The sequence below is a fragment of the Daucus carota genome, chromosome 6, assembly GCF_001625215.2.
Source record: "Daucus carota subsp. sativus chromosome 6, DH1 v3.0, whole genome shotgun sequence".
NCBI classification, from domain to species: domain Eukaryota; kingdom Viridiplantae; phylum Streptophyta; class Magnoliopsida; order Apiales; family Apiaceae; genus Daucus; species Daucus carota.
In genome coordinates, this window is record NC_030386.2 from 12,035,707 (window position 1) to 12,063,562 (window position 27,856).

Sequence of the window (27,856 nt, forward strand, 5' to 3'; positions counted from 1 at the left end):
AGGAGCAGTATGTTGCTATATGTTCAGAGAAAGGGATAGATCCTAAGGAAACTAACATCCAGACTTGGCTAGAGGCGGCAGGTGGTGCTCGCAAGAACACAATTCTTGGACATCCGCGTATTCGGCCTGCTGATGTTCCAGGTACAGTTTTGTTATATAGTTGAATTGTTTCGCATATAAAATCGAATTGTTTGGTACACATGTTTCTAATTAATGAAACATACTGGTATACATATAGGTCTAGAATTGGATTCATCGCGGCCTCGAAAAGGTGAGGGCTCTGGTAGATCTTCCATGGCTCGCGTACAAGATGATATGTTTTTGCGAGTTGTGGATGAGACCCTAAACCAGGCCCGAGCACATCCGGAGGAGTACACACTCACACCCGAGGAAGTCCAGAAATTCTATTATTCGGGTGGCGATAGAGGTACTGAACAATCTATACAAGACACACGGACCAGGAAAAGCAAAGGTAAATAATTAATTATTGCTCATAAGTTAGTACGTTACAAAATTCTGATGTTAGTACTGCTTATAATCAACTGATGACAAATAGAGAACAAATAGAGCTCTAATAATTACTGCACACTTTAAGTGAAAGATAATTGATAATGTTAATAAAAGATAACTGATAATTGATAATTGATACACACTGATGTGTATATACATATAAACACATTCCAGAAACATCGGTTTTGAATAATTAGTGAGTGCTAATATCTTGCCATATTTCCATAGTTCTACTCTTCTGAAATTGCCATACATTGCCAATATATGAATTGGCCTTACCCCCAGATTTATAACACATCCACGATGTTTTCCATGTATCCTTGTTAAAAGTTTATAAGACAGACAACATTCATGTTTTGAACTACGAGCCAGTAAATATTCAACCTGATCTAACATACGAAGAGCAACCGGTAGAAATAGTAGATTCAAAAATTCAGGAGTTGAGGAACAAGAGAGTCAAGTTAGTTAAAGTAATATGGCGAAATCAAGCTGTTGAAGAAGCTACGTGGGAGTTAGAGGAAGAAATGAAAAAGAATTACCCAGAGTTGTTCGGCACTAATCGAGATTCCGAGGACGGAATCGCTTAAGGAGGGAAGAATGTAACAACCAAGAAATTTACAAAGTACGTAAGTGTGAAATTATTAAATTTAACTAATTTACATGCCAGAAATATTTTCTAGGCCGAGATAGATTTATTCAAATTATGAGACGGATTGGTACGGCTGCTTAAATTCTCGTATAAAGGAATGATATTTGGTGTGGCCGGTGATTTAATTTACAGGAGTACGAAAATATTAGAATATTCATCTATACGAATATAATTAGTAGACGCGGAATTTTTAAATATTATATTCCGTAGTATGAAAAATATAGCTGGCTAGCTTAATTATTTATTTAATGAAAAGAGCCACACTATTATCCTCCGATTTAATAAAATCATAAAATATTAATATAGCATAGTTGAGAATAGATTTTAGAATACATGTAGCGTAAAATTGTGCGGGCCAGGTATTTAGAATTTTGTTTGTACGAAAATAGATGCAGCCTCGAGTATTTATTTAGTTACCGGCTCAGCAGCCAATATTATATTTTGAATGAGCTAATTATTTTATCTCTATTTTTTTATTAATTTAGAAATTGATCCAGAAATATTATAATAATTAATAATATATATTTGTATGAATATTTTAATTTGATAATTTAAATACATATTTTATTTTAGTCTCGGAAATTATCCGAAAAATAATAAAAACCATACGAGAATAGCCGAAATACACGAACTAAGCAGGGCATTAATTTTGTACTAATATGAGTCTCAAATTGTACGTGGTGCCCAAGTAGTACATGAGTACTGCCCAAGGTTTTTAAGTCCTGCCCAAGAAAGACACGCAAATCGAAGCAATAAAAAATTAATTAAGCTACTAGTACAAAAACCTGAATAGTAAGCCAAGTTCCATTTTGACAAAACTTAGTAAAAAAAGATAAAAGCAGGGAGAAGGTTAAAGAAGGAAGCAGCAATCAGAGTAGTATATTAAGGTAAACAAATACAACTCAAATCTCTCACCTTTCTTATCACCATAAATTGACTAGTTTATGTTGAATATTTATATGGCATGTATGACCCTGCTTTACCAACTCATATTTGTCTATTATACTACAAATAAGCACCTAGTTTTCTCATATCTCTTTTGGTATCATAAACTATTCTCTCGCAATTCTTGGAGACTACAATTAGAGCTATATATTTATAAAATTTCTGGAACTTATTTGTTTGATTATTGGTATAGGCTGGAACTTGGGGATTGTTGTGGTTTGGACTATATGAGCAAAACCGGTGGTGATGAGTAGGCGGGGCTCACGTCGGAACCGCCGGCAGAGCCGCGTGCGGCGATAACAAGCGAGGGGGGGGGGACTTTGGTCGGAGACGGTGGAGAGACGATGGAGAGGCGGTGATTTGGGTGGACGGCATGGGTGCCAAAGACTGCATCGTCACCGTAACATAGTGCGAGAGAGAGGAAACTAATGAGAGGAAGAGTGAAAGGGGAGGGGGAAAAGGCGGCGCCGGTGAGCACCGCCGGAAACCGATGACGGTGGTGGTAAGGTGAAGGGGGAGGATGTTGATGGTGAGGGTGGTTTAGTAAAATCATAAATAAAATTTAATTTATTAACAATAATAAGATTAGTAGATATAGAAATTGGAATAATATGGTGGATCAATTAAATAATATTAGAAGTGAGTTGAATGGACTATGGATGATTGAGTGGATAAATTAAAATCAATTTAGAGAATAAATAGAGTTTTAAGTCTAAAATGAAGAAAAAGACAAGGATAAATTAAGAGAATCACAAATAAGGATGGGAATAGAATAAAGAATTATTAATAGAGGAGAAAGTTGATAAGTATTAAAGGTTAAAAAGAATATAGTCAAATTTAGTATATAAATTGGAATTAACATGGAAAGTCGAAGGAATAATTTTGGGTAATAATAAAAGTTAGTTGATAATTATTCCTCATTACAGTAAGTTTAGACTAGAAAAAGGGTTCTTGTAATAAGTGAAGGAATAATTAATTCAATAAAGCTAAGTAATGGATATGAAAAGAATTGCTAAAATAATATGAATTGTTAATTAAATCAGTGTCACTATATTACAATGAGATAAGTATGATTAATAAAAATTCAGTTTAAAAGAATGACTAAACATCAAAATAATCGGAGTAGCCATCTTTCATAAATTCCTTTTAGTAGTAGTAGAAAACAAGAAAGGATAAAATTTATGAGAATGTCAAGGATGGTGGGACAAATCGATAAGATTCATGGGGTTATATAAAGTTTAAGTAAATCACTGATTAGTGACTAAAAGGAAGCAAGTGATTAAGGAAGTAGGAGTTGGAATCAAATAATTAATCAAGGGATTTTTGCTCACATTTTAATTTAATTTCAAGCTAGTGATATTATCAAATCAAGTAATAAATTATTTTGGAATTTTTACATTTTTATTTTGAGTAAGAATACTAAATGTATTATTTTGCATGGCTTAGAATATATATAATTCCTGGATAAGGTGAAGCCAGATATATATTAAACCTCGGAAATAAATATCAAGCTAAGGACGCCAGGCAAGTTCGCTAGTCCCTCTTCTTCAATATGATACCTTCTTGCGTATTTAATATTTTAAATGTGTTGTTTTATTATTAATTTGACCCGGGTTGATATCAAAACTAAGAGTTTTATTCATTTTGGGTTCTTCCTTTGTTCGGAAGTAACTACTCCTAATAATACTCAATATTTCTTCAACATTATGAAATCTTGAAATTTCTTGATTGATAAATAAAGGATGCATTGTTCGTATTCCTTCGTTGAAGTGAAGTGGAAGATGTGTACTCGAAGGATTCTGAATAAGCTGGTCAACACGAATTTATTAAATTCCTGGAAGAGATGATAATTTCTTGACTATCTGCTGTGTGTGGATAGTCTAAGGTTACAAATGTTAACCCTTGTGCTAGCAAAAAATAAGAGTGTGAGGTGTATCTTTTGCAGTGACGATCAGACTGCAAAGATTACACAGGAGAACGGGAAGCACGAAATGGTTATGATCAGACCATGTAGTGTTACCGAGGGGTGGAAGACCAGCATTTTCTTATTTTGAAATTGTTCTGTTGATTGGCGTTATTTGCTTCATTGCTTTGTTTTGAGATGCTTTCGATGTTTTACTCGCTTGTCCTGCTATTTGTTGTTATATGCTATGTGGACTTGCTGAGCAATATGATTGCTCATTCTTGCATCTACTTTATATTATTTTAAGCAGTAAAAAGCGAGTATTGCACGACTAAGGAGAACCGCCCGGAAACGGGTACTGGCAAAGGAAAGGAGAAGGCGCATTACCCAAACTAAGGCCGCTAGACTACGCCGCTTGGTAGTATTAACAATAGTTATTATAGTCTGTAATCAGACTTCCCAATATGTAATCAAGTTAGACTTGGAAGCAATGTTGTAAGACGATCGACCCTGAACTTGTGGGGCGAGAGTTTTGTTGTAAGATATTATTATGTAATGCAAGTGTTGTTTTGAGCCAAATGCTTAGTGGCGAGCTAGATCTACGGGATGCGGATCTGGGGGCGTCACATATCTAGCCAAACTTCACAAACTCTTATTCTTCTTCTTTTTCTCCTTTTTTTTTCTTTTTTTTTTGCATTGACTTTATTTTGTCCATTTTCTTAAGTTAACAATGTTACCCATGTAGCGAGCTTTGGGTCAATGACTCCCAAACCAAACGGTCTTAGGGCACTAGGTTTTGAAATCCCCCTACGGACTTAATTGCTCGAGTAACAAAGGCCACAAAACGAGACTAGTCAATATACTTTTGCCCATTATCTAAAGATTTTATCTATAAAGAACAATGGGTATTGAAGTAGTTATTCCTTTTCTTTTTCTATCTTTTTTTTTTCCTTTTTTTTTTATATTTTTATTCGCAAAGGTTCGATTCGACATTGTTTCCACATGTGGGTTCTCTCTCAGGTATCAGATAACATCACTAGACAATCTCTCCATCAAAGGTCTTGTGCAAATGTGTGTGCCATCTTGGAATTACGAGTACAAATCGGTCGATACAAGTTTAAAAAAGACAACCTTACTCAACTACGTTCAAATTATCTAAAAGACACTACATATATATTGTTTTCGAAAACATGCTAAACACCAACTACTCCTAAAGTTCAAGTGAGGGAAAGACAACTTAGCTTAAAAAAATCTCTATTTTTGGATTTTTCTAATTTTTCATTTTTTAGGGTTTTCATTTTTTAAGAATTACACTAAAGCCCTCCCCATACCTAAATCATGCATTGTCCTCAATGTATGCAAAAAAAGAGAATTGAAATGAGAGAGTAAAGAGAAAAATACCTGAAATGGATATAAAGGGGATTTTTAGTGACTACTGAAACACATACACGACCCACGCACGCACACATTTCCTTCCCCATACCTGAACTTCACGAAGGAAGGTTCGAAGATGGAAGAAAATCAACCAATTCTGGAAGGAAAAATGGGAGGAAGCTTCGAGAAAGAGTCAAAATGTGTGTGAAAATTTTTAGGCACAAAAACTTTCTCTAGCAAATGACAATCGTTCACTCCTATAGGACAAGTATCACTCATGTTCTCCATAAACCAACTTAATGCTTCTTTATTTTGTTTAAGCAAATTAGAGACAATGAAATTTTGGTCATGGGGTAAATCACTAGGAATGATGTACGAAGCGGTGTCATCTTTTCCTAAGGCACTATTCGAATGATGGAACAATGAGTCAAATGTCGGTGGTTCACCTACATGACTCTCAAAATCGGGCCTAGGGTCAACACTAACAATCTTGGGTGGAGTTTCCCATTTTGAACAAATGTCGTTCAATTCTCCTAACAACTCTTCCGAGGTCAACTCTTTCAAAGACTCATGATACGCTCTATTATTCTCATGGTTGACTTTGAAATCCTCATTAAGAAGAGAGTCAATCTCACTATCCTCGAAACTAGACCATGTGACAAACTTGTTGACCATATTGACCCCTATAGGTTGTTCATAAAGCTGATTGGGTTCTTTTCCTACATTGAAAATGTTTAAGTCTATGGTCATGTTTCCAAAAGTGAGTTTCATAGACCCATTCCTACACTTGATTAAGGCATTGGATGTAGCGAGAAAAGGTCGTCCTAAAATTATAGGAATTTGGTTCTTAGGATTCGAGACGGGTTGAGTCTCGAGAACAACAAAGTCAACAGGAAAAATAAAATCACCAATTTTTATCAACACGTCCTCAATAATCCCCTTTGGCATTTTAATGGAACGATCGGCAAGTTGAAGGGTCATATTGGTGGTCTTGAGATCCCCTAAACCTAGGGCTTGGTAGACCGAGAAAGGAAGAAGATTCACACTCGCTCCTAAATCAAGTAAAGCTTTATCCACGAAAGTATTGCCTATGACACAAGAAATTGTAGGACAACCGGGGTCCTTATATTTCACGGGAATTTGATTCGAGAGAATCGAGCTAACTTGTGAGGTCAAAAAGGCTTTCTTTGGAACATGGGTGGTTCTCTTATGGGTACACAAATCTTTTAGACACTTAGCATAAGAAGGAACTTGTTGAATGGCATCTAAAAGAGGAATGTTTATCTTGACTTGTTTAAAAACCTCTAGGATTTGTTCCATTTGGGCCGATTGTTTAGGACGAATGAGCCTTTGTGGGTAAGGAACCCTTGGCTTGTAAACTTCTTCGTTGGGCTTTTGAGAAATGGGCCCAGGACTAGGTTCACTCATAGACTCACGGACTCTAGAACATTCGGGTTTGTCATGATTAGTGCTAGATGATAAGTGGTATTTATACACACTTATAGGCCTTCATTTCCACTTAAATTGGTTGGTTGTACTTAAGTGTTTAGTGTCTTTTGATGTGTTTTTATTGTTTTTCTGTGCAGGTCACGAGTTGAGATGATGAAGTGATTTTCTATCATTTTAGGTTGTTTTTGGTGCATTATTTGCAAGAATAGAGAATTGTGGATTCATCACGACTTGGGATTTTGTGGGTACATCTTCTACAAACCCTCACGAGAACACACTCGTCCACTAGAGCTATCTAGGGGTTTAAAGGGCTTGTTGCATGTGCTAAATGCAACCGTGATCACCTACGGAAGTGGTACTAGAGCGAGGAAGGGCATGCACGCGAGAACGAGCTGAAAAACGAAGAAACGGGCTGCCAGTGGCAGACAGTACCGCGTCCGCGCTAGTTGTTAGCGCGCCCGCGCTATCTACTGTGACCACTAGCGCGCCTGCGCTAGTTTAGCGCGGCCGCGCCCAGCAGAAGTGTCCCGGGCCGATTTTTGAAGCTTTTCTGATGGATTTTAGCAGCGGTCGAGGCCCGGTTGACTTGGTCAATGTACTTTATTTTTCTCATGTGTAAAACCCTAGCCTCGAAGTAGTTTTTGGTATCATAGAATATCGGATTATAGTTTATCAGTTTTCTCTCTTGTAATCAAGCACATTATCAGTTTGTATTGGATCGTTCTTAGCGAGGAAGTGACAGTTTCGAGCGAGATCGTGAACATCAAATCTGTAACGTTGTGTTCTTTATTATTAATTCAAGTACTTTTATTCCGTTTAATTCTCGTAGTTTATTTATCATGTTTTCATTAGAACCCATGATGTCGATTAGTTCGATTATGAACTAACCGCCTTCATGGGATTCTAATGGATTTATCGATGTAGTCTAGTTAAGAATATTAATTACGTGATTTTGTGACGTACGTTGATTTCTTTGCATGAGCCGTGCTTATTCTTCTTAGGAGCGTAGCTAACTTCTAAGTTGTTTGTTAATTCTTTCTGAAGCGAGAGTGGATGATTGAATTTAGAACTATGCCATGTAAACATAGGATTATGTGAATGAAACATAATTTGTGGTAGACTTGAACTATTTTTATCACCCTGTGTAATCACGATAGACGACTTGCTATTAAACCTCTCTGCTTACACTACCGCTATAGAGATATAGGGTCTGAGCTTTGTTGGTGTCCATGAGATTTCTGTCTTAATTGCGGATTTTGATTGGTATGATATGTGTGCAACGAGAGTTGGCATGTATTACTTTCGTGTTGTCTGATTAGGATCAACAGTCGCATGTTAATCAGTAATTTCAATTCTAGATGAATTCGATAATGAAGTTAGAATCCCATGTGTTTTCCTATTCTGAATTTGATTAGTAAATTTAGTTATTAGTATAAAAGAACCCATCCTTGTTAATTGTCTTGGCAGTGAAAATTGATCATACATTGTTGCATAGGTGCGTATTCTTAATTCACCAGTCTCTGTGGGAACGAACAAATATATTACTTATGATCACGTGCGCTTGCGTGTAGATTTTTGCGAACAAGTTTTTGGCGCCGCTGCCGGGGACTCGGTGTTAATTAATTAGTTTATGTACTTGTCATCAGTGTGCATTAAAATTCACTGACTAGGATTCTATTCTCTTCTCACTTTTCTTCTTTTCTTTATTTCAGGTACTTGAGTCGCGTTTATGCAAACACGTTCTAAAGCTCGTAAGGAAGCAATGGATTCATCTTCTTCTTTTGATTCTGAAACAATGGAATATGCAAGGACAACAGTTGGTGAGGCGTCACATGAATTTTCTCGTTTGAAAATCAATGATAATCAAGCTGACACAATTGAGCCAGCGATATCAGCCAGGGGTATTCGAATTAAGCCATCAATCATTCTCGAGCTGCAGGATACTATTCAATTTGGGGGATCTGTTCTTGAGGACCCAAACCTGCATCTAAGGAATTTCGAGGAATTCATTATTGCATTGGATTTCAATATCGGACCTAAGGATCTGGTGAAGCTGAGACTCTTTCCATTCACGCTAAGTGATGTAGCACGATCGTGGTTTCTCTCGCTCTCGGCAAGCACTACTAATAGCTGGAACAAGTTGGAGAAAATGTTCTGTACCAGGTTTTACCCTCTAATTAAAGTATCAGCTATCAGAAACACTGAAAGTAAATTCTCTCAATTCTCGGGAGAATATATTTGTTTAGCTTGGGATCGGTTCAAGAAAATTCTCGAAAATCTCAATGAAGATGGCATGCCTCCTGGAATGGCAATTCATTATTTCTACAGGGGTCTTAATGGTCAATGTAGAGCAGTGTTAGACGTGGCAGCTGGAGGAAATCTGTGGAGCAAGAGCTTCAATGATGCTTACGAACTGATAGAGAACCTGGCTGCAGCTGAGCACAGAGACCTAAAGTGGAAAATTCCAAAAGAGGAAGAATCAGAGGATGATGAAGCGGTCGAAGTCACTCAGGAAATTCAGATGACTAATTGGCACAGAATTAGAGCTCACTCAGACTCAAATTCTAATGCATGTGGAGACACTTGTCCTCTACTCTCTACCAATGCGAGTAACCAGTCTGTAATTCAATCACCTGCTGAATCAACATTGAATGAAGCACAGTACCGAAGGATAATCAGGCGTATTGACGCGGTGGAAGAACGAATTGGTCGCTTTGCTGATATATTAACGGACTCTCTTGCTGAAGCATTCTTAGCACTAGATGTTAATGTTACTTGGGATTCGTTTGGTTATGGAACGAGGTATCCTCCACAGGATACTTCATCGGAATCGGATTAATTCTGGACTTCACGTCGAGCTAACGACGTTAAACAAGCGCTTCGTGGGAGGCAACCCGCGCATTGGAACCATGTTGTACCGTTGTAAACCTCAAAAACACAAAAAACGAGAAATTTCGGCCCTGGGTGACAGACACTAGCGCGCCCGCGCTAGTGTCAAGCGCGCCCGCGCTAAGTTGTTCAGCGCGCCCGCGCTACACTTAGCGCGCCCGCGCTACTGACTGCCCAGGAGCCCGAATTTCTCCCAAAAATATTTTATTTTCCGTTTTTAAAAGCCCACAATCCTAATTTTGCATGCCTAGCCCGAAATATATCCTCAATAACCCTAACTCAGCTCTCAAAATCCTATATAAACACAAAACCCATCTCCAATTCCTATTCTAATTCTATAAACCCTACACATATATATACACACCCATACACACAACCACCATCAAATCTCTCAAACCCACTACACACAAACCTCTTGCAACTCTAAATCTCTATCAATGGCACCCAAAAGAGCCCGAAGACCACAAGGACCAAGCACCCAAGCCCCTACATCTAGCGATTCTTCCTCGATGGGTGAGGTTGAATTCACATCCGATGGTGCACGAAACGAGTTTCAACGGCTTATGAATAAGTCGATAGTCAAGGACAGGGGATTCTTACCCACGGCGGAAGATGGTGATCTTTTGAAGATGATTCAAGAAAGGGGATGGGAGTCTTTTTGCGAGGCTCCGGAGGCGGTTCCCTTGGCCATTATTCACGAGTTCTATGCTAATGCCAAGGAGAATCGCGATGGGTTCACGGTGGTGCGAGGAATCCGTGTGGATTATAGTGCGGAGGCGATCCGTAGAGTGATTGGGGGGCGTGCCAAGCGCCGTAATGAAGAAGATTGGGTTGTTGAGAGGATTGGGCGTGCCAAACGCCGGTTTGATGATGATCCGGTTGATCTTGAGCGGTTGGTGTATGATATGTGTGTGCCGGATACGACTTGGAAGATGACGGCACCTCCTTTGCCGGCACATGTTTCGTTTCCAGCAGCCGCGTTGAACCGGTATGCGAAGGCGTGGAACGCCTTCATCTGTGCTAACATCATGCCATCTTCACATAGTCATGAGGTGACGGTGGATAGAGCTATTCTGCTCTTTGGGATTGTCTCGGGCAAGTATATTGATCTGGGACATGTTATTCATCAGGGGATTCTGAGGTTCTTACAGGGAGGAACCACTGGTGCCATTCCATACGGCACAATTGTTACGAAGCTCTGTCGATCAAGCGGTGTTCGTTGGCCAACCAATGAGCAATTACAGTTGCCAGCAGCACCTATTGATCATTCGGCGATCAGTCGGATGACGGAGTGGGATGGAGGAGTTCCCCACCCTCGAGGCCTCGGGTACATATATGATGAGATGCCAGGGGGACGTCCAGAATTTATTAGGAGGGAGCGTGCTAGAGCTTCTGGAGCTGGTACTTCACAGACGGAGAGGAGCTCCGAGCCTATGGGAGATGTTCATTATCGCCGACTAGCGAGACGGATGGACACTATGCATGACATCCACCAGAGGTTTGCACATGACTTGACACAAGCTCTTGGTACGGCTTTCCAGGCACAGGGGGTCACAGTTCAGTGGCCGGTATTCGGAGCAGGGATGCAGTATCCTCCACCTGATTCACCTCCAGCAGAGGAGGGGGAGGACTCGGACTCCGAGTAGGTATGTGGGTGCTCTAGCTTTTTTATCACTTTCAATGGGGACATTGAAAATTTTAAGTTTGGGGGTGGTAATCTAAGGAAGAGCATATTATTATAATGTAGTTTATTATTGCATGTGTTAGTTAGTTCATGTAGTTCACGTTTATTTTATTTTGCTTTGATTATTTCTCACGTTTTTTTTTATTTTTCTCACGTTTTCTTGCTATTTTTCTCAATTTTTTTATTTTACATGTTTAGTGGTAATTGTCGTAGTTAGTATCACGAGCATTTGCATGAATTATGAAGTTAAGCCAAGTTAATTGCCTATGATGAGTTATGTGCGTAGTTCTTGATTAGTAGTTTCAATTGCAATGCTAGGTTAGTACTTGGAAATTGCTTGTGTTGGAAATTGTAATTCACATATGTTCTTGAGATAGGATTTAGACGAAATTCCATGAATTCTAGGATTGAATTGAGCACCCTTCAGCTTAGGTCTGTAAATCTTAAGTTTGGGGGAACTGAGGAGTAGATATACCTCTCTAAAAAAAACAAAAAAAAAAAACAAAAAAAGAAATGGTAGTAAATAAATTCACTAAAAAAAATAAGTGGTAGAATTAACTAGGTTGAGCTCATTAGTACTCGAGTAATTAAGTCTGAGGGGACTTTGTGCCTAACAACCTAAAGCCCTTCGTGGTTTGGGATTGTTGACCCAACGCTCGCTACATGGGTACTAGTGCATAAATCTTTAGGGATCTCAACCATTGCACGGTTAAATAAACCACTAGAATAGAGTGAATAATTGGTGTGTGAAGTCTTGTGGTGTTCGTAACGCATTTACACTGCGAAGCGCTCTGACCTTAGACCGAGCAATTAATCACCAATGAAAAGAAAAAAAACAGTGAATAAAATAGAAGGGTGTGGACATTCTTTGGGACCTTGGCTTTTAGTAGGACTTGAGTGACGGGGTGTTAGTTTTAAACTTTTACGATTCTTGATGGGGATTCTGTGGGAGTAGTAGTTTTTGTCTTGTCTCAATGAAAGAGCATGCTTGCACACACGGGCACTCCACACCTGTAAATAGAAGAGTAATTGACTTAGTAGCGAGAGAGATGAAATTCGAGAACATTAGCACAATCTGAGGTATTATAATTGGCAAGGCAATTACTTCATAGTTTACTCATTCATCACGTAGTTGCATTCATGCATTGCATTGTATTATTGTTAGTGTCGTTGACGCTTGAGGACAAGCATCAGTTTAAGTTTGGGGGTGTGATAAGTGGTATTTATACACACTTATAGGCCTTCATTTCCACTTAAATTGGTTGGTTGTACTTAAGTGTTTAGTGTCTTTTGATGTGTTTTTATTGTTTTTCTGTGCAGGTCACGAGTTGAGATGATGAAGTGATTTTCTATCATTTTAGGTTGTTTTTGGTGCATTATTTGCAAGAATAGAGAATTGTGGATTCATCACGACTTGGGATTTTGTGGGTACATCTTCTACAAACCCTCACGAGAACACACTCGTCCACTAGAGCTATCTAGGGGTTTAAAGGGCTTGTTGCATGTGCTAAATGCAACCCTGATCACCTACGGAAGTGGTACTAGAGCGAGGAAGGGCATGCACGCGAGAACGAGCTGAAAAACGAAGAAACGGGCTGCCAGTGGCAGACAGTACCGCGTCCGCGCTAGTTGTTAGCGCGCCCGCGCTATCTACTGTGACCACTAGCGCGCCTGCGCTAGTTTAGCGCGGCCGCGCCCAGCAGAAGTGTCCCGGGCCGATTTTTGAAGCTTTTCTGATGGATTTTAGCAGCGGTCGAGGCCCGGTTGACTTGGTCAATGTACTTTATTTTTCTCATGTGTAAAACCCTAGCCTCGAAGTAGTTTTTGGTATCATAGAATATCGGATTATAGTTTATCAGTTTTCTCTCTTGTAATCAATCACATTATCAGTTTGTATTGGATCGTTCTTAGCGAGGAAGTGACAGTTTCGAGCGAGATCGTGAACATCAAATCTGTAACGTTGTGTTCTTTATTATTAATTCAAGTACTTTTATTCCGTTTAATTCTCGTAGTTTATTTATCATGTTTTCATTAGAACCCATGATGTCGATTAGTTCGATTATGAACTAACCGCCTTCATGGGATTCTAATGGATTTATCGATGTAGTCTAGTTAAGAATATTAATTACGTGATTTTGTGACGTACGTTGATTTCTTTGCATGAGCCGTGCTTATTCTTCTTAGGAGCGTAGCTAACTTCTAAGTTGTTTGTTAATTCTTTCTGAAGCGAGAGTGGATGATTGAATTTAGAACTATGCCATGTAAACATAGGATTATGTGAATGAAACATAATTTGTGGTAGACTTGAACTATTTTTATCACCCTGTGTAATCACGATAGACGACTTGCTATTAAACCTCTCTGCTTACACTACCGCTATAGAGATATAGGGTCTGAGCTTTGTTGGTGTCCATGAGATTTCTGTCTTAATTGCGGATTTTGATTGGTATGATATGTGTGCAACGAGAGTTGGCATGTATTACTTTCGTGTTGTCTGATTAGGATCAACAGTCGCATGTTAATCAGTAATTTCAATTCTAGATGAATTCGATAATGAAGTTAGAATCCCATGTGTTTTCCTATTCTGAATTTGATTAGTAAATTTAGTTATTAGTATAAAAGAACCCATCCTTGTTAATTGTCTTGGCAGTGAAAATTGATCATACATTGTTGCATAGGTGCGTATTCTTAATTCACCAGTCTCTGTGGGAACGAACAAATATATTACTTATGATCACGTGCGCTTGCGTGTAGATTTTTGCGAACACTAGACAACGAAGGATTTGTTTTAGGAATCGACTCCTCATTTTCATTAACGTTCTCACCAACTTTGTTATCCACTTGGTTTCCCGACCTTAGATAAATAATCGCATTAACATTCTTGGGAGGTCTTTGATTGAGAGGAAACTTAGGATTGACCTCGGGTTGACTTGGCAACTTGTTTTCTCTCACTCACACAACGCGCTAGCTAATTGACTCAATTGGGCCTCTAACTTGGACACGGCTTGCACATTATAATGTAAGGTTTGCCTATCTTGGGTTAGGGTTGTCATGAAAGTTTGTTGAGATTGGGTCAAATTAGTTTGCGATTTCACTAAGGCTTCCAAACTCTTTTCTAAGGAATTAAGACGTTTATCCGAATCATTAAAACCGGGAGGATTCAAAGGTGCTAGAATTGGGTTAGGAAATGAATTTGGAACTTGATTTTGGTAAGAGTTTGCACTACTACAAATAATGCATTAGACACCGGTCAAACGCCGATGTCTTTTAAAAATCCGACCGATGTCTTCGCGTGCGATGTTATATGTATGGTATATAGACATCAGTCCTAACCCGATGTAAATATCATGTTCAGACATCAGTTTTCTAAAAAAAATTGATGTCTTTTGCTGAAATATTACCAATATATTGCTTGATTACAACATGAATAATGATTTATTACAAGATTTGGCACCCTTTGAACACATACATCACAGGGCAATATAAACCATATGCATCGTTTTTTTAAAAAAATTGATGTAAAAACTAGATTAGACATCATAAGGAAAACAGGACCGATGTCAATGATGTTTTTAACATCGATTCTTGTTTAAGGAATGATGTAAATCCTCTATTCAACATCGCCCTTTGTATATTAGACGATGTTAACGACTGTTTTAACATCGATTCTTATTTAAGGACTGATGTAGATCAGGTATTCAACACCGCACTTTGTATACTATACGATGTTAATGGTGTTTTCAATTTCGCTTTTTGTATATTAACCGGTGTAAAAGTACTTTTTAACACCGTTTTTAGTATAAAAATGGATGTAAAATGGCATCTTTAGTACTAGAAAATAGAGTTTTAACACCGTCATTAAGTTAAGGAGCTGATGTAAAAGAATTTTCTAACATCGGTTTGTTACAACTCTTTGATATTAAAGGTTTATAAGACATCGTCTTAAAGATTAAAACTGATTTAATAAAGTTTTCAGACATCGATTTTTTTAATTTTTTTAATATTAAACATTTTTTTAACATCGGTTTGTAACATACACATAATGTCTTTAGTTTAAAAAACATCGGTTTAATTTGATATTGTAATGTAAGTGTTCGTTTCAACATCAGATACAAGGAAAAATGTGATGTCTATAAACTCATTTGACATCGGTTATATGTGAACTTGCTGATGTAATTGTCATATACATTTTTGAAACAAAAATTATACCATGCATATATGCAGCTTCTACACTCTTGCCAAAAACTAAAAGCACACTCTTGCCAAAAACTAAAAGCACACTCTTGCCAAAACTGAAAGCACAATCTTTTTGCCAATACCACAACAAACAAAACTAACCAGAAGAACAATAAATCTAAAATTGCAGACACAAAAAATATAACCAATGTACGTACTGAAATTCACTTTCATTGCCAATTACTAACTTCCCAACCAACAAGTAAAATTCAGCAGTACGTACGCATCCAAAATATATACCAACTCGATCCCCAACCAACAACGTTAAAGCAATTCCCGAACTACAAAGTGCTAGAGCTGACATGCAACATCCACATAACAGCTCCTATATATACCAGTTTAATTAATTACCATTCAACAAAAGAAATTCAAACTACATCTTGTCCTCAATAAATTCGAGAGCCTCCATACGGACCTCATCCAGCTCCTCCTCTGTGTAACAGTTTCGAGACCTGACTGCCCACTGAAAAGAAATAATATAATTTTAATTAGAAGTTTAATAATATATTTTCATTTTAAATAAATCAACCTGCATGCAAGGCTATTAAAATAAATATGCACCTTGGTCATGAAAGACATTTCTTTGTCCATAACAATGTCTCTCATATATCTAGGGACCGTATACCCACATTCAGTTCCCCCTGGTTGCTTAGGCGATCCCTTAATTTGAGCAATCGTAGTGATACAAATATATTAATAAGGTCATCCATAGAAATTAAAATAAAGAAAATGAAATATTATAATGCAGATGCATGACTTACCATAAGATAGACTACTTTGGGAGTTCTCTTTGCCCTTCCACTTTGAGCATGGTAACTTGCCAATGCACTACAAAAAGATATCATGCACTGTATGAGTATCCACTTTGAGCATGATAACTTGCCAATACATATTGAATTGCTCAACTAGCAAGCAGAAAAATCTAAAATTACTCTATTAGTCCTCGTTCCAAATCTGGAAAACGGGTGTTGTGTGGCAAAGGATTCAGAATATAGAGATCGCCATCCCAAATTACAACCAAAATCCAATGGGCCCTGTTTTTATTATAAAATACAAACTAAGTCAGAATTTAAATATTTAGACTAAAAATTAAAATATAACAACAACAAATATACGTACATTTGATTATGTGGCATGAGATATAGTCGATAATAATTATCCATCAACCGTTTGACCACAGCATTTTGAAATTCTTTATTGAGGGTATATGTGGATGCAAGATCCAAAAAGCCAAACAAGAGCGCGTCATCCTTCTTCCGGTCCTTATAACATAAATGATGCAAGTACCTACATCATATCGAAAATGAAAATAATTCAGATTGGACAATATGGTTGTCGAATATGCAAAGTGCAAAGAATAAACAAATATGAAAAAATTACTTACGCCATATACGCAGCAACCACAGATTGTCCGATCATGTCAAACTCCAACAACGAGATCAAATTCTCTTGCAAAACAAATATTGTTTTCACAGCTCCAAATACATCAGCGTCACATGGAATTTGTACAGAAGCCCCGGTCGCTTTCATAAATGTGGACGCATGTTTGTACAGAACTTTATATTTGCTCGGCACTTTTTTTCTTAACTTCACTTTATGAAATGATTGTTGTAGTTTCTTCAGCTCACTATCAAGTGTCTTTGGTTTTCCCTCTTCATTTTTCTTTTTCTACAAATAATTAAGTAATTAATATGCAAAAATCAGCAAGGACACATTTCATAGGACACAAAAATGAGTAATTAAGTAGCTATGCATACCTTCGGAGAGGCTCTTCCAAAGATAATCAACTCCTCAGGCCAAGCAAGTTGAGATCCAACCGCTTCACAAACTTTCTCTATTTCACCAGGAACTGGTATAGGAACCATTGCATTTGGCTCAATGATTCCGTCAACAGACACACGCATGCATCCAGGAGGCACAGGCACTCCATGCACTGTTGCATTCATTTCTGGATCATCAAAAACGATCCCAAACGCAACCCTTCGTTGTATAGTGTCCACTGCAAGGACACATTGCCCCTAAAGATATATATGTACAAAAATATATTAAAAACTGGCAATATTATCAGCACAAAATACTAATTACAAGTACATATATGTACTAATTAAACACGAGAAAATTATGTAACAATAATAATTTATACCAATTTTTTAGCTGGGGGAGGAGGATCGATTATAGCAACAAAGTCATCATCATCATTAAGCCCCAATTCTTTTGCAGCATCTGGCTTCTTTGTAGGTTCTGCAACCTGTTTTTCTTCTTCAACAACAGGTTGGCAACTTGATTTAGATGAAATTGGGGAACCAATATTGGATGCATGTATCATTGCTTTTAGTTCAGCAATCTCCTTCCTCTGTCTCTCTAACTCATCAGACAAGTCTGCCTTCGAGACCCTATTCCTTTTCTGTCTCGGCAAATTAAAGAACAATTTTGGAGTGACAAATCCCCCAACTCCTCTTACCCTACCTGAATGCTCAGGAGTTTCGAGTGCCAAAGTCAACACATCTTTACTCCCAGAGGGTTGAAATTCACCTATTTCCTTCTTCTTTATTAAATCATCCTATCATCGAGAACACAAACTAATAACTATGACCAACAATGATATATTAATAATATACTTATAATTAAAACTATTAACATTATAACTTACAATTTTGCCAACTACTTTGGCTAGGTCTTTGTCACTTATCTCAACATCCTCCTGCACTTTACGAGCCTTCTTCCACAACACCGCGCGATCAGGTATCTCTCCCCGCTCTAAATTTCCTTCCTTTATCTGTTTAAAATTTCAAAATATATTACATAGACTGACACTGTAATATGCAGACCTGATGTATAAATATAAAAAAGATCAAAAAGGTATACCTCTTCTTCCTGCAACCCAACGTATCCCTTCCTTGAAAGACGATGATGATATTTCCGCTTCTTCACCCTCTCGCTCTGATCCGTATGTTTTTTCTGCATAGAATAGAACTACTATATAGAATCTTGTGCTCTGAACAATGTGATTTTGAAATACAGTATTAAGAAGAAAAATTAGAGCGAAATATGTAATTTACCATCCAGCTCTTATCAATCCTAGGTTTCACAAATTTTCTCCAAGCTTCTTTGCCTACAAAAGCATACTTCCTTGGAGGCTTCATCAATTTATTCTTTTGACCAATATATGGAACAACATATTTGGTTGTTAAAGTGGTTTTGAACTGTCTCCACTTACAACCTGCAGATTTTAGCACCTTATCCTCAAGTTCTGGAACAACTTCGAAGGTATCCTACATGATAACAAAACACTAAACAGGGATAGTAATTATATCTTTTAAGACTGATAAACTGAGTTATTATTTTATCCTTTTTTATAGAATCAAGTTATTATTTTATACTTAATCAAAGTACTAAAAATGGATGAAGATAAACATATATTACAAGTTATATATTAAAGAGATTAAAACTCCAGGGTATTTTCTATAATTAAATCAAAGTACTAAAATGGAATTAAAGAGATGTTTAAATTTCACCTGTACATCGAGCCATAGTTTTTCTTTTAATTCCGTATCGACTTCTGGCCAGCTAGGAATGTCGATTGGAATCATATTCCTTGCCACCATCCCTATGTAGGACTGTAAAGTGGCTCTTGTATCTCCAACAGGCTCTCCAAGTTCATTATATCTAATTTTAATCTTCTTACCCTGTGCCTTCTTCACGAGTACTTTATGTAGAGCCGAAACACCTCTTGCTGCTCCAAGTCTTTTTTTTGCTGATTCGGTGCTTGTAACTGTTGCTTCATGCTCTCCAGGCTGATCATCATGCACTGCCTCCCCTGACTTAGCAGGCTCTTTATGCACTGCCTCCCCTGACTTAGCAGGCTCTTTATGCACTAGCTCCCCTGACCCTGCAGGCTCCATAGGCTGCTTTCCTTTTTTGTTGTTTGCTTTCTTCTTAGCCATTTAAATTTTATGAGCTGTAGAATATAGCATAAAACACATGAATGTATTAGTAAGAATTCATGAATGACATACAAAAGAATAGAAATTGTACCACTAGGAATTTAAATTCCACATTCAAGTAGATATAAAGCATGAATAAAAGTTGTACAACTAGCAATTTTGGATATAAATAAGCAGCAATTACATTTAAAATGCACTCCAGCTCCAAGTATTGTATAACCAAATTACAACCAAAATTCAAATTGTGCAACTACTAAAGTAATGAACAATGACAAAAAAAAGAGCAGCATATATGCTTCAGGGTTTAACCCAGATTCCATCAATATTAGGCCTAACACTATGGCCAATATCATCATTGACAATATCACATAAAGGAATGCTAGTGCAGAATGGGGAATGTTCCATCGCCGTGTCTCCCAAATCATCTTCGTTATAGATATCATGGTAGTCTCTGGTTGTGGAGGTCAATACAACAGACCAGGCAGCATTTTCCGGATCTTGGATATAAAAAACTTGTTTGACTTGGTGAACAGAAATATATTTATCTTTCTTATGGCCATGTCGAGAGAAGTCTACAAGCGTGAACCCAAGATCATCCACTTTAATACCCTTATCGTTCTCTGCCCATTTACATAAGAACAACGGAGCTTTGAACGCGTGATAATCCAATTCCCATATTTCTAAGATGATGCCATAGAATGTCATATCACATTCAACTGGATTTAAATCTTTTGCACTGGATACTTGCACAGTCTTGGAAGCTAAAGACACACCGCTGTTTTGAACAACACGTGCATCATCTCGATCTTTTGTAAAGTATCTGACACCATCAACCATGTACCCTTCATAAGTGAAGACGGAAAATGAAGGTTTGCCAGCTAGCCACCTTAATGTTTCTGAAATATTTTCACCATTATCTTTCATTTCACTACTGACCTACATATATATATATATATAGTTCATATAGATTAATTCCTTAATAATATAGGCATCAAAGTTGAATAAAAAAGTTCAAATGACTAAGAAAACAAACTTTTTTTTCAAACCAATCCGCAAAGAGTCGATTATGCTCTCCCATAAGCCAATGCACACTTTTCTTCTTTCCATGGTATATTTGTTCTAGATGCTCCTTGTGCATTCTGATAGAATGCAAATATATATATATATACACATTAAATAAATGACACTAAATAACACAAAATATTTCATAAAAAAGACCTTACATAATATATGGATACACTTCAGGATTGTTCAAAAGGACACATAAATGAGCCTCATCTCGCTCTTTTTCTTCCAGTTGCTTTAATACTGCCGCAGATAGAGGACCTGACAGCTTTTGGTTCTTTGGAAGACCAGCAGTGCCACTTTGCTTAAAAAACTCAGCACAGAATTCAACAGATTCCTCTCTAAGGTATCCTTCCGCTATACAGCCTTCCGGATAGTAACGATTTCTTACATAACTTTTTATCACTTTGTTAAAGCGTTCAAACGCATACATCCATCTATAAAAAACCGGGCCACATAAACGTAACTCACGAACTAAGTGGACTACAAGATGTATCATTACATCAAAAAACGACGCATGGAATATTTTTTCAAGCTCACACAAGGTCAGTATCACATCAGATTGTAATTTATCTAATTTTGATATATCTACAACTTTGCTACACAGAGAGTTAAAAAAGAAACACAATCTTATGATTGTGACCCGAACATTTTTGGGAAGAACCGCACGAATTGCAACCGGGAGTAATTGTTGGAGGAGAATATGGCAGTCATGGGACTTCAACCCATACATTTTTAAATCAGCCATGGATACACAGTTTTTGATGTTGGATGCATGTCCATACGGAAGTTTCATAAACAAGAAAGACGATAGCATTTTCTTCTTTTATGCCTTGGACAGGGTAAAAGCAGATGGGGGTAGGTAAGTTTTCTTTTCTCCAACTTGTGGAGCTAGATCAGTCCTAACACCCATGTCAATCATATCAAGACGGGACGCGACGCTGTCTTTTGACTTAAATCGCATATTTAGTAATGTCCCAATCAGATTGTCACATACATTTTTCTCAATGTGCATAACATCGAGACAGTGACGAACATGGTGAAATTTCCAATATTCCAACTCGAAAAAAATCGACTTCTTTTTCCATGGACAGTCCACCTTTTTAAACTTCTTCAATTCTTTTCCGAAAGAAAATGTAATTTGTTCTTGTCGAGCCAACACTTCTTCCCCAGAAAGCGGTTGACGTGCTGTCCCAAGCTCCTGTTCTCCATTGAAAGCAGCCTTTTGCCTTCGATAAGGATGATACAAACCCAAATACCTTCGATGACCTTGGTAGCACATTTTCCTACTATGAGGCAAATATTTAGCCACAGTATCATCAGCACATACAGGACAAGCCAAATAACCCTTGTTGACGCACCCAGACAAGTTCCCGTATGCAGGAAAGTCGTTTATCGTCCACATTAAAATTGCTTTTAAAGTAAAATAAGATTTGGTGGCAGCGTCATATACATTTGGTTCACCTTCTTCCCAAAGCTTCTTCAAATCTTCAATCATTGGTTGTAAATATACATCAAGGTTGTTACCAGGCTCATGCGAACCAGAAACCAAAGTTGTTAACATCAAAAATTTCCTCTTCATGCATAACCAAGGAGGTAAATTGTAAGTTACTAACACTACGGGCCAACAAGTATACCTATTGGTGAGGCCATTGTTATGAGGGTTTATACCATCAGCCGCCAAAGCCAAACGAATGTTTCTTGCTTCGGTACCGAATTCTGGCCACCTATAATCGATATTTGTCCATGAAGGAGAATCTGCCGGATGACGCATCTTGCCATCCTTTGTTCGTTGGTTCGCATGCCAAGTCATCTGCTCAGCAGTTGACTGAGATTTAAACATCCGTTTAAATCTAGGTATTATTGGGAAATACCACATAACTTTGGCCGGAATATTAACCCTACATTTACCATCTTTCCCCACCTTCCAACGAGATAGTTTACATTTTGGGCATCTAGAGGCATCTGCATTTATACCCCTGTATAGCACACAATCATTCGGACAAGAATGAATTTTGATGTACTCGAGCCCTAAATCAGATAAGGATTTTTTTGCTTCATATGTATTGACTGGCAATACATGATCTTGAGGAAGAAATGACCCTATTGAAGATAACAGATCAGTGAAGGCACTATCACTAATACCAAACCTAGATTTCCAATTTTGTAACTTCAAAATTGTTTCTAATTTGGTTGATTCGCTGCCCTCGAATAATGGTTTCTCAGCATCAGCCACAAACATCCTGAAATCCTCGGAATCATTATCATAATCCCCTGACTTATATGCGGCTTCACAAACACCTAAGGTTTCACATGTAGCTTTGAACTCGGGGTCAGTACTAGGGCATTTACTAGATGGCCTGCTAGTCCTAGAAGAATTCTCTCCATGCCAAATCCATTCAACATATCCATGACTAAAACCATTTTCATAGATATGACCCCTAACTATTTTCACAGAGAATTTTTTAAAATTCACGCAACGTGCACATGGGCAAGGTATACTCTTTGGGTTTTCACAATGTTCCTCTGCATACATTAAAAACTTTTCGACCCCGATTTCATAATCCAATGTATCCCTGTCTTTCAAAATCCAGTTTTTATCTATATGTTGTTCCATGTATTCAATGGACCAAGTACAACCTACCTAATTGTCATTTCAAGCATCAGCATATACATAAGTAACATAACAGCATAAATATACATAAGTAACATAACAGATAATTAGTATATATAGTAACATAGATTATTACACATATATTACTTAATTATAAGATTCACATATATTACATAATTAAAAGATAATTAAACATCAGTTCATTAATAAAATATAGCAATTATCAAATCTCAAAAACAATAACAGAGCACACTAAACAATAGCAGAGCACACTAAACATTATAAAATCCCCAAATTTCAAAAACAATAACAGAGCACAATATACTTTATAAACTCTGTATAAGCTTGCAAATAACAGAGCATATTATCACACTTGTAACACCAATGAGACTATATTATACAACAAATTCGAATTCAAATCAAAAATAAACAAAAAATGCATGTAATACGAATTGAAAAAAATTATAATAACCTACAATCCCAATTTGTACCACAATAAAAGTGAGAAAAGAGGATATATACCTTAGAGCAACTGAGAAATGAGGTTGTAGATGAAATCCCCAAATTTGATTCAAAACCCTAAACTCCAAAATGCAAACTGAGCTACGAACCAAGCTGCAAACCCTAATTTCTTCAGCAAGAGTCTTCAAGATGTGCTCCTCCAAGATGGTAACAACCAGGTCTTCAAGATGTGCTCAAAATTTGAATCTACAAGTTCGACAGCGAAGTGAATGGCGAGAGATGATGATGAGAGAGCTAGGTGAAATGTGAGAGTTGGTGAGATGGTGAGAGAGCTGAGGTCGTGAGGTTGTGAGAGTGAGAGATGGCGAGAGAGATGGTGACCGAGAGAGGGAGAGGCTGTCTGAAGAGAGGGAGAGCGGGGAGAGAGGGAATAAAAGAAATATGTATTATTTGGGTTTTTTTTGTTAAGTACAAAAGAAGTGTTTTGTTGTCTGATAAAAGGGGGGAACAAGGCGCGCGTATTTTTTTCGTTTTTAAACTGCATATAAGATATCGGTTATTTTAATTACCGATGTCTAAAGTACTCTTTTACATCGGTTTTTTCATAATTGATGTTAGAAAAGCTTTTAACATCGGTGGTTTTTACAACCGATGTTAAAGCCGCGATGTTATATCCACTTTTTCTAGTAGTGAATTGGGTTGGGCCTTTGTTGAAAATTTTGCTGAGGAGTTTGAAAGAAAGTTGGCCCTTGATTCATTTGAAAATTGGGTTGAGGAATTTGACAATTTTGACCTTAGGTCCATGAAAAAATTGGGTGATTTCTCCAACCCGGATTGTACGTGGATGCAAATGGGTCATTCCTAGGATTTTGAAACATCGCATTTACTTGTTCAAGTTCGTGCGAAGGTTGGGTTCCGGGATTTGGAAAATTGTAATTGGGGGACATGGACATTTGTGGGGGAGATTTACTAGTTTCTAAAGCTTCAAGTCTCCTAGTTAGGGTGGCCAGTTTGGCATCGGTTGCCACATTATTTCCTATCGAATGCCAGCCCCTAGCGCTAGATGACTGAATTGACTTTTTGGGCTCCCTAGTTGACTCCCACATCATAGTCTTTTCCGCTAAATCCTCGAAAAATTCCCACCCTTGGTCTTCATCTTTCTCCATGAATTTACCTTGGCACATAGACTCTAATAACGCAGTGGTTTGACTATCTAAGGCCTCGTAAACTATTTTGCAAAGTCTCCATTTTTCTATTCCGTGGTGGGGGCATTGTGATAAAAGATTTTTAAAACGATCGAAGAATTTCCAAAAAGACTCATTTTCCCTTTGATGAAATTGATTTATTTCATTTGTAATTCGAGTAGTCTTATGATTTGGAAAATACTTTTTAAGAAAAACCACAACGAACCCCTCCCACGTGGAAATAGAATTAACGGGAAGACTATATAACCATTTTTTCGCATTCTCTTTAAGTGCAAAATTAATGAGCCTAAGTCTAATCGAATCTTCCGTTAATTGGTGGAGCTTTTGGAGGGAACAAACTTCCTCGAATTCTTGGATGAAAAGATAAGGATCCTCACCCTCACTCCCGGTAAATTTAGGTAACATGCTAATATGATGAGCTTTGCTTTCAAAATTGTTCTCATTTACCGGAGGAAGGGTGATGCACGAAGGTTGACTTGAACGAGATGGGTAACAACGATCTTTGAGTGAAAGGGCCATGTTAACTATCGGTTCTTGAACTTCTAGGGTTTCGGAATCCGAAGAGGACGAGGGAATCTCGATTATAGGTCTTACTAATCTAGATGACTCGTTCCTAACCCAAGTAGTTCGCATAAACGAGATAGTAAACACGTAGCAAATAAGTGCGAAAAAAATAAATCAAACAAAAGAAAGGGTGTAAAAGCGAAAGAAAAACCTAATTCTGGGGTTCCCTAATAAAAAGAACTAGACCTTGCTCCTAACCGTAAGGACCACCAAAAAATCGATAAATCAATTATTATTCGGACCGGTTTGGCCAGTTTGGAGCAGGCATTGCCAAGAGGCCAATCTCCGCGCTTAGACACCAACCCTAATCGGCCAGGTAAGCTTTCGCTTGTCCTTAGACACCGAAGAGTTGGAATAATTAAAGATTATCTCGTTCCTTAGGTACCTTCCTAATTGAGCGCGAAATCCTAGGGGCTAACGTCTAATTCAATTTTATTAAAAGGCTAGGGAAATGCAAAATGTGGAAATTAGTTGTTGTGGGCCAAGGAAAGAGTGATGAAATCCCTCCCCTTATCTTATGAATGGGTTTTGCCCTTAAGATTTATTTAAATGATGCTCTACACAACGATATAATTAAAGCTATACACTACACTACGTGTTTTAATCTAAAGAAAAGAAAGAAATTAACGTACCTTGGGGTCCTCCAGCGATCACCACAAATATAGGTACGAAAATTTAAAAACAAAAATTAAAATCTAGATGATGTGCCCTAAGTGATTAAATGCATGATGCAACACATATGTATTTCTAACTAATATTTTTGGATTTTAAAATTTTTAATTTGTTTGTGATTTTCAATTTTCAAATTTGTTTGTGATTTTCTAAATAAAGACGAAAGATAAAAGTGGGGAGATACGGTTACCAAAGCAAGCTTCCAAATCCGAGCAAAATTTGTCCACTTTACTTCATGATTCCCGAATATTCCTCCTCGAAATAAAAACAAAAAGTGAGAAACAAACTAATCCGAAAGATTAAAAATAAAGGTGCAAAAAATTAATTATAATCCCCGGCAGCGGCGCCAAAAACTTGATGTGCTATAAATAATACATTTAAATCGCAAGCGCACGATCACCGTTTTAATATTTGAGATTCGTCCACAGAGATTATTAATAATTTATTTGCAATCCTTAAATTTAATCTAGGCGAATTAGAACAAAAGATTTTGAAAGGAGGGAACTTTTTAATATTAGAAATTCTGAGAATAGACTAATAATTACCTAATTCATTCAAATTAGTAACTTAATCTAATTACATACTTAAAAAAAAAAGAACAAATAACCTCTTGAAAATTGACACGGACTTAAACAAAAATAGGTGACACACTCGGGAAAAAAAACTCTTCGATAACAAACTTCCAAACTCAACGACTAACAAAATCCTAAACCCACAAATCGGCAACTCAAGATCACATAATTTTGTAAACAAACAAACCCATTACAGTAAACTAATCAGCGATTTGACTTAGAAAAAAGAAAACTAAACAAAACCAAATTCATACTCTAAAAAAAAGGAAACACAGCCGCAAAACTCAAATAACAACTGGACCAACAAAACTATGCTACTGCAGAGCTTGACTCGCTGACTCAGATGCAAAACAAATTGGCGACTCGAAAACTGACTCGGAAGGAAAATAACTCAGCAAAGGAACAAAGCGGACTCAGTTAAAACCCTGCTAGCAACTCAGCTCAAAAACACTAACTCGGTAAAATTCAAGCCATCAAAACAAACGAAAACCCAGAAAACGCAGCTGGAGGTGACTCATAAACACGAAACAACAAACTCGAAGCTGACTAAATGACTCTGAATTCGAAAAAAAAAAAGCACGAACTCAGCAAAAACGAACTGACACTCTACTTGATTCTCGACTCTGCGACTTAAGACAGAAACAGACTCGAAGACTCATCTTAAATTGCAAATACAAACTTGACAAAGCAGCAAAATTAAACCACAAACTGCGAAACTTCAAGCAAAACGAAGGTCAAAACTCGACTAAACGGAGCCAGACACACAAACCCAGCTACTGAAACTAGCACAACAGACTCGCACAAAACTCGGAACTAGCGACTAACTCGACACAGCAAAACGAAAAAGACTCGGACAGAACTCGATGACTCAACTCGCGAAAAGAAAGGAAACAGAACCATGGATGCGACTCGAACACAGAACTCAGAAATCAGAAGCAAATTAAAGCAACTCTGAATCAACATTAAATCGGCGAAAACAAACTCATCAGCGGACTACAAATGCAGCGCAACTTGACTCAGAGAAGTGACTCGGCGCGTAAATACAAAAGAACAGGGGAGGTGGGTCTTTAAAAACAAAGGACAAGGAACTGGGTTTTGGTTTTAAACTAAAAGCAGGGT

At 37.5% G+C, this 27,856-nt stretch overlaps 3 protein-coding genes across 3 annotated transcripts; all 3 read right to left on the bottom strand.

Moving 5' to 3' along the window:
- Window positions 1–15,772: 15,772 nt before the first annotated feature.
- On the bottom strand, window positions 15,773–17,652 carry LOC135146963 (uncharacterized). Its single transcript, XM_064078950.1, has 7 exons — window positions 17,397–17,652; window positions 17,024–17,307; window positions 16,759–16,926; window positions 16,572–16,673; window positions 16,401–16,467; window positions 16,201–16,299; window positions 15,773–16,102 (listed from the first exon to the last, which is right to left on the bottom strand). The coding sequence occupies exons 1-7, from the start codon at window positions 17,583–17,585 to the stop codon at window positions 16,013–16,015; spliced, it is 999 nt and encodes a 332-aa protein (XP_063935020.1). The 5' UTR covers window positions 17,586–17,652; the 3' UTR covers window positions 15,773–16,012.
- Window positions 17,653–17,776: 124 nt separating this feature from the next.
- Window positions 17,777–27,731, bottom strand: LOC135147199 (uncharacterized). Its single transcript, XM_064080057.1, has 6 exons — window positions 23,785–27,731; window positions 19,155–19,597; window positions 18,699–18,911; window positions 18,505–18,597; window positions 18,290–18,415; window positions 17,777–18,199 (listed from the first exon to the last, which is right to left on the bottom strand). The coding sequence occupies exons 2-6, from the start codon at window positions 19,581–19,583 to the stop codon at window positions 17,777–17,779; spliced, it is 1,284 nt and encodes a 427-aa protein (XP_063936127.1). The 5' UTR covers window positions 19,584–19,597; window positions 23,785–27,731.
- LOC108225868 (uncharacterized) lies at window positions 21,475–23,265 on the bottom strand. Its single transcript, XM_064080058.1, has one exon. It carries the CDS (start codon window positions 23,263–23,265, stop codon window positions 21,475–21,477), a length of 1,791 nt encoding a protein of 596 aa, XP_063936128.1.
- Window positions 27,732–27,856: the final 125 nt, after the last annotated feature.

Excerpts from the sequence above, each read along its gene's own strand:
- LOC135147199 (XM_064080057.1), bottom strand. The coding sequence starts at position 19,583 with ATGGCTAAGAAGAAAGCAAACAACAAAAAAGGAAAGCAGCCTATGGAG. Across the intron at positions 18,598-18,698 it reads GGATTGATAAGAGCTGGATG|AAAAAACATACGGATCAGAG; the intron begins GTAAATTACATA and ends TATTCTATGCAG. Across the intron at positions 18,416-18,504 it reads TTGGGTTGCAGGAAGAAGAG|ATAAAGGAAGGAAATTTAGA; the intron begins GTATACCTTTTT and ends AATTTTAAACAG.
- LOC135146963 (XM_064078950.1), bottom strand. The coding sequence starts at position 17,585 with ATGAATGCAACAGTGCATGGAGTGCCTGTGCCTCCTGGATGCATGCGT. Across the intron at positions 16,927-17,023 it reads GTGGTTGCTGCGTATATGGC|GTACTTGCATCATTTATGTT; the intron begins GTAAGTAATTTT and ends GATATGATGTAG. Across the intron at positions 16,468-16,571 it reads TTGGAACGAGGACTAATAGA|TGCATTGGCAAGTTACCATG; the intron begins GTAATTTTAGAT and ends ATCTTTTTGTAG.
- LOC108225868 (XM_064080058.1), bottom strand. The coding sequence starts at position 23,265 with ATGGAACAACATATAGATAAAAACTGGATTTTGAAAGACAGGGATACA.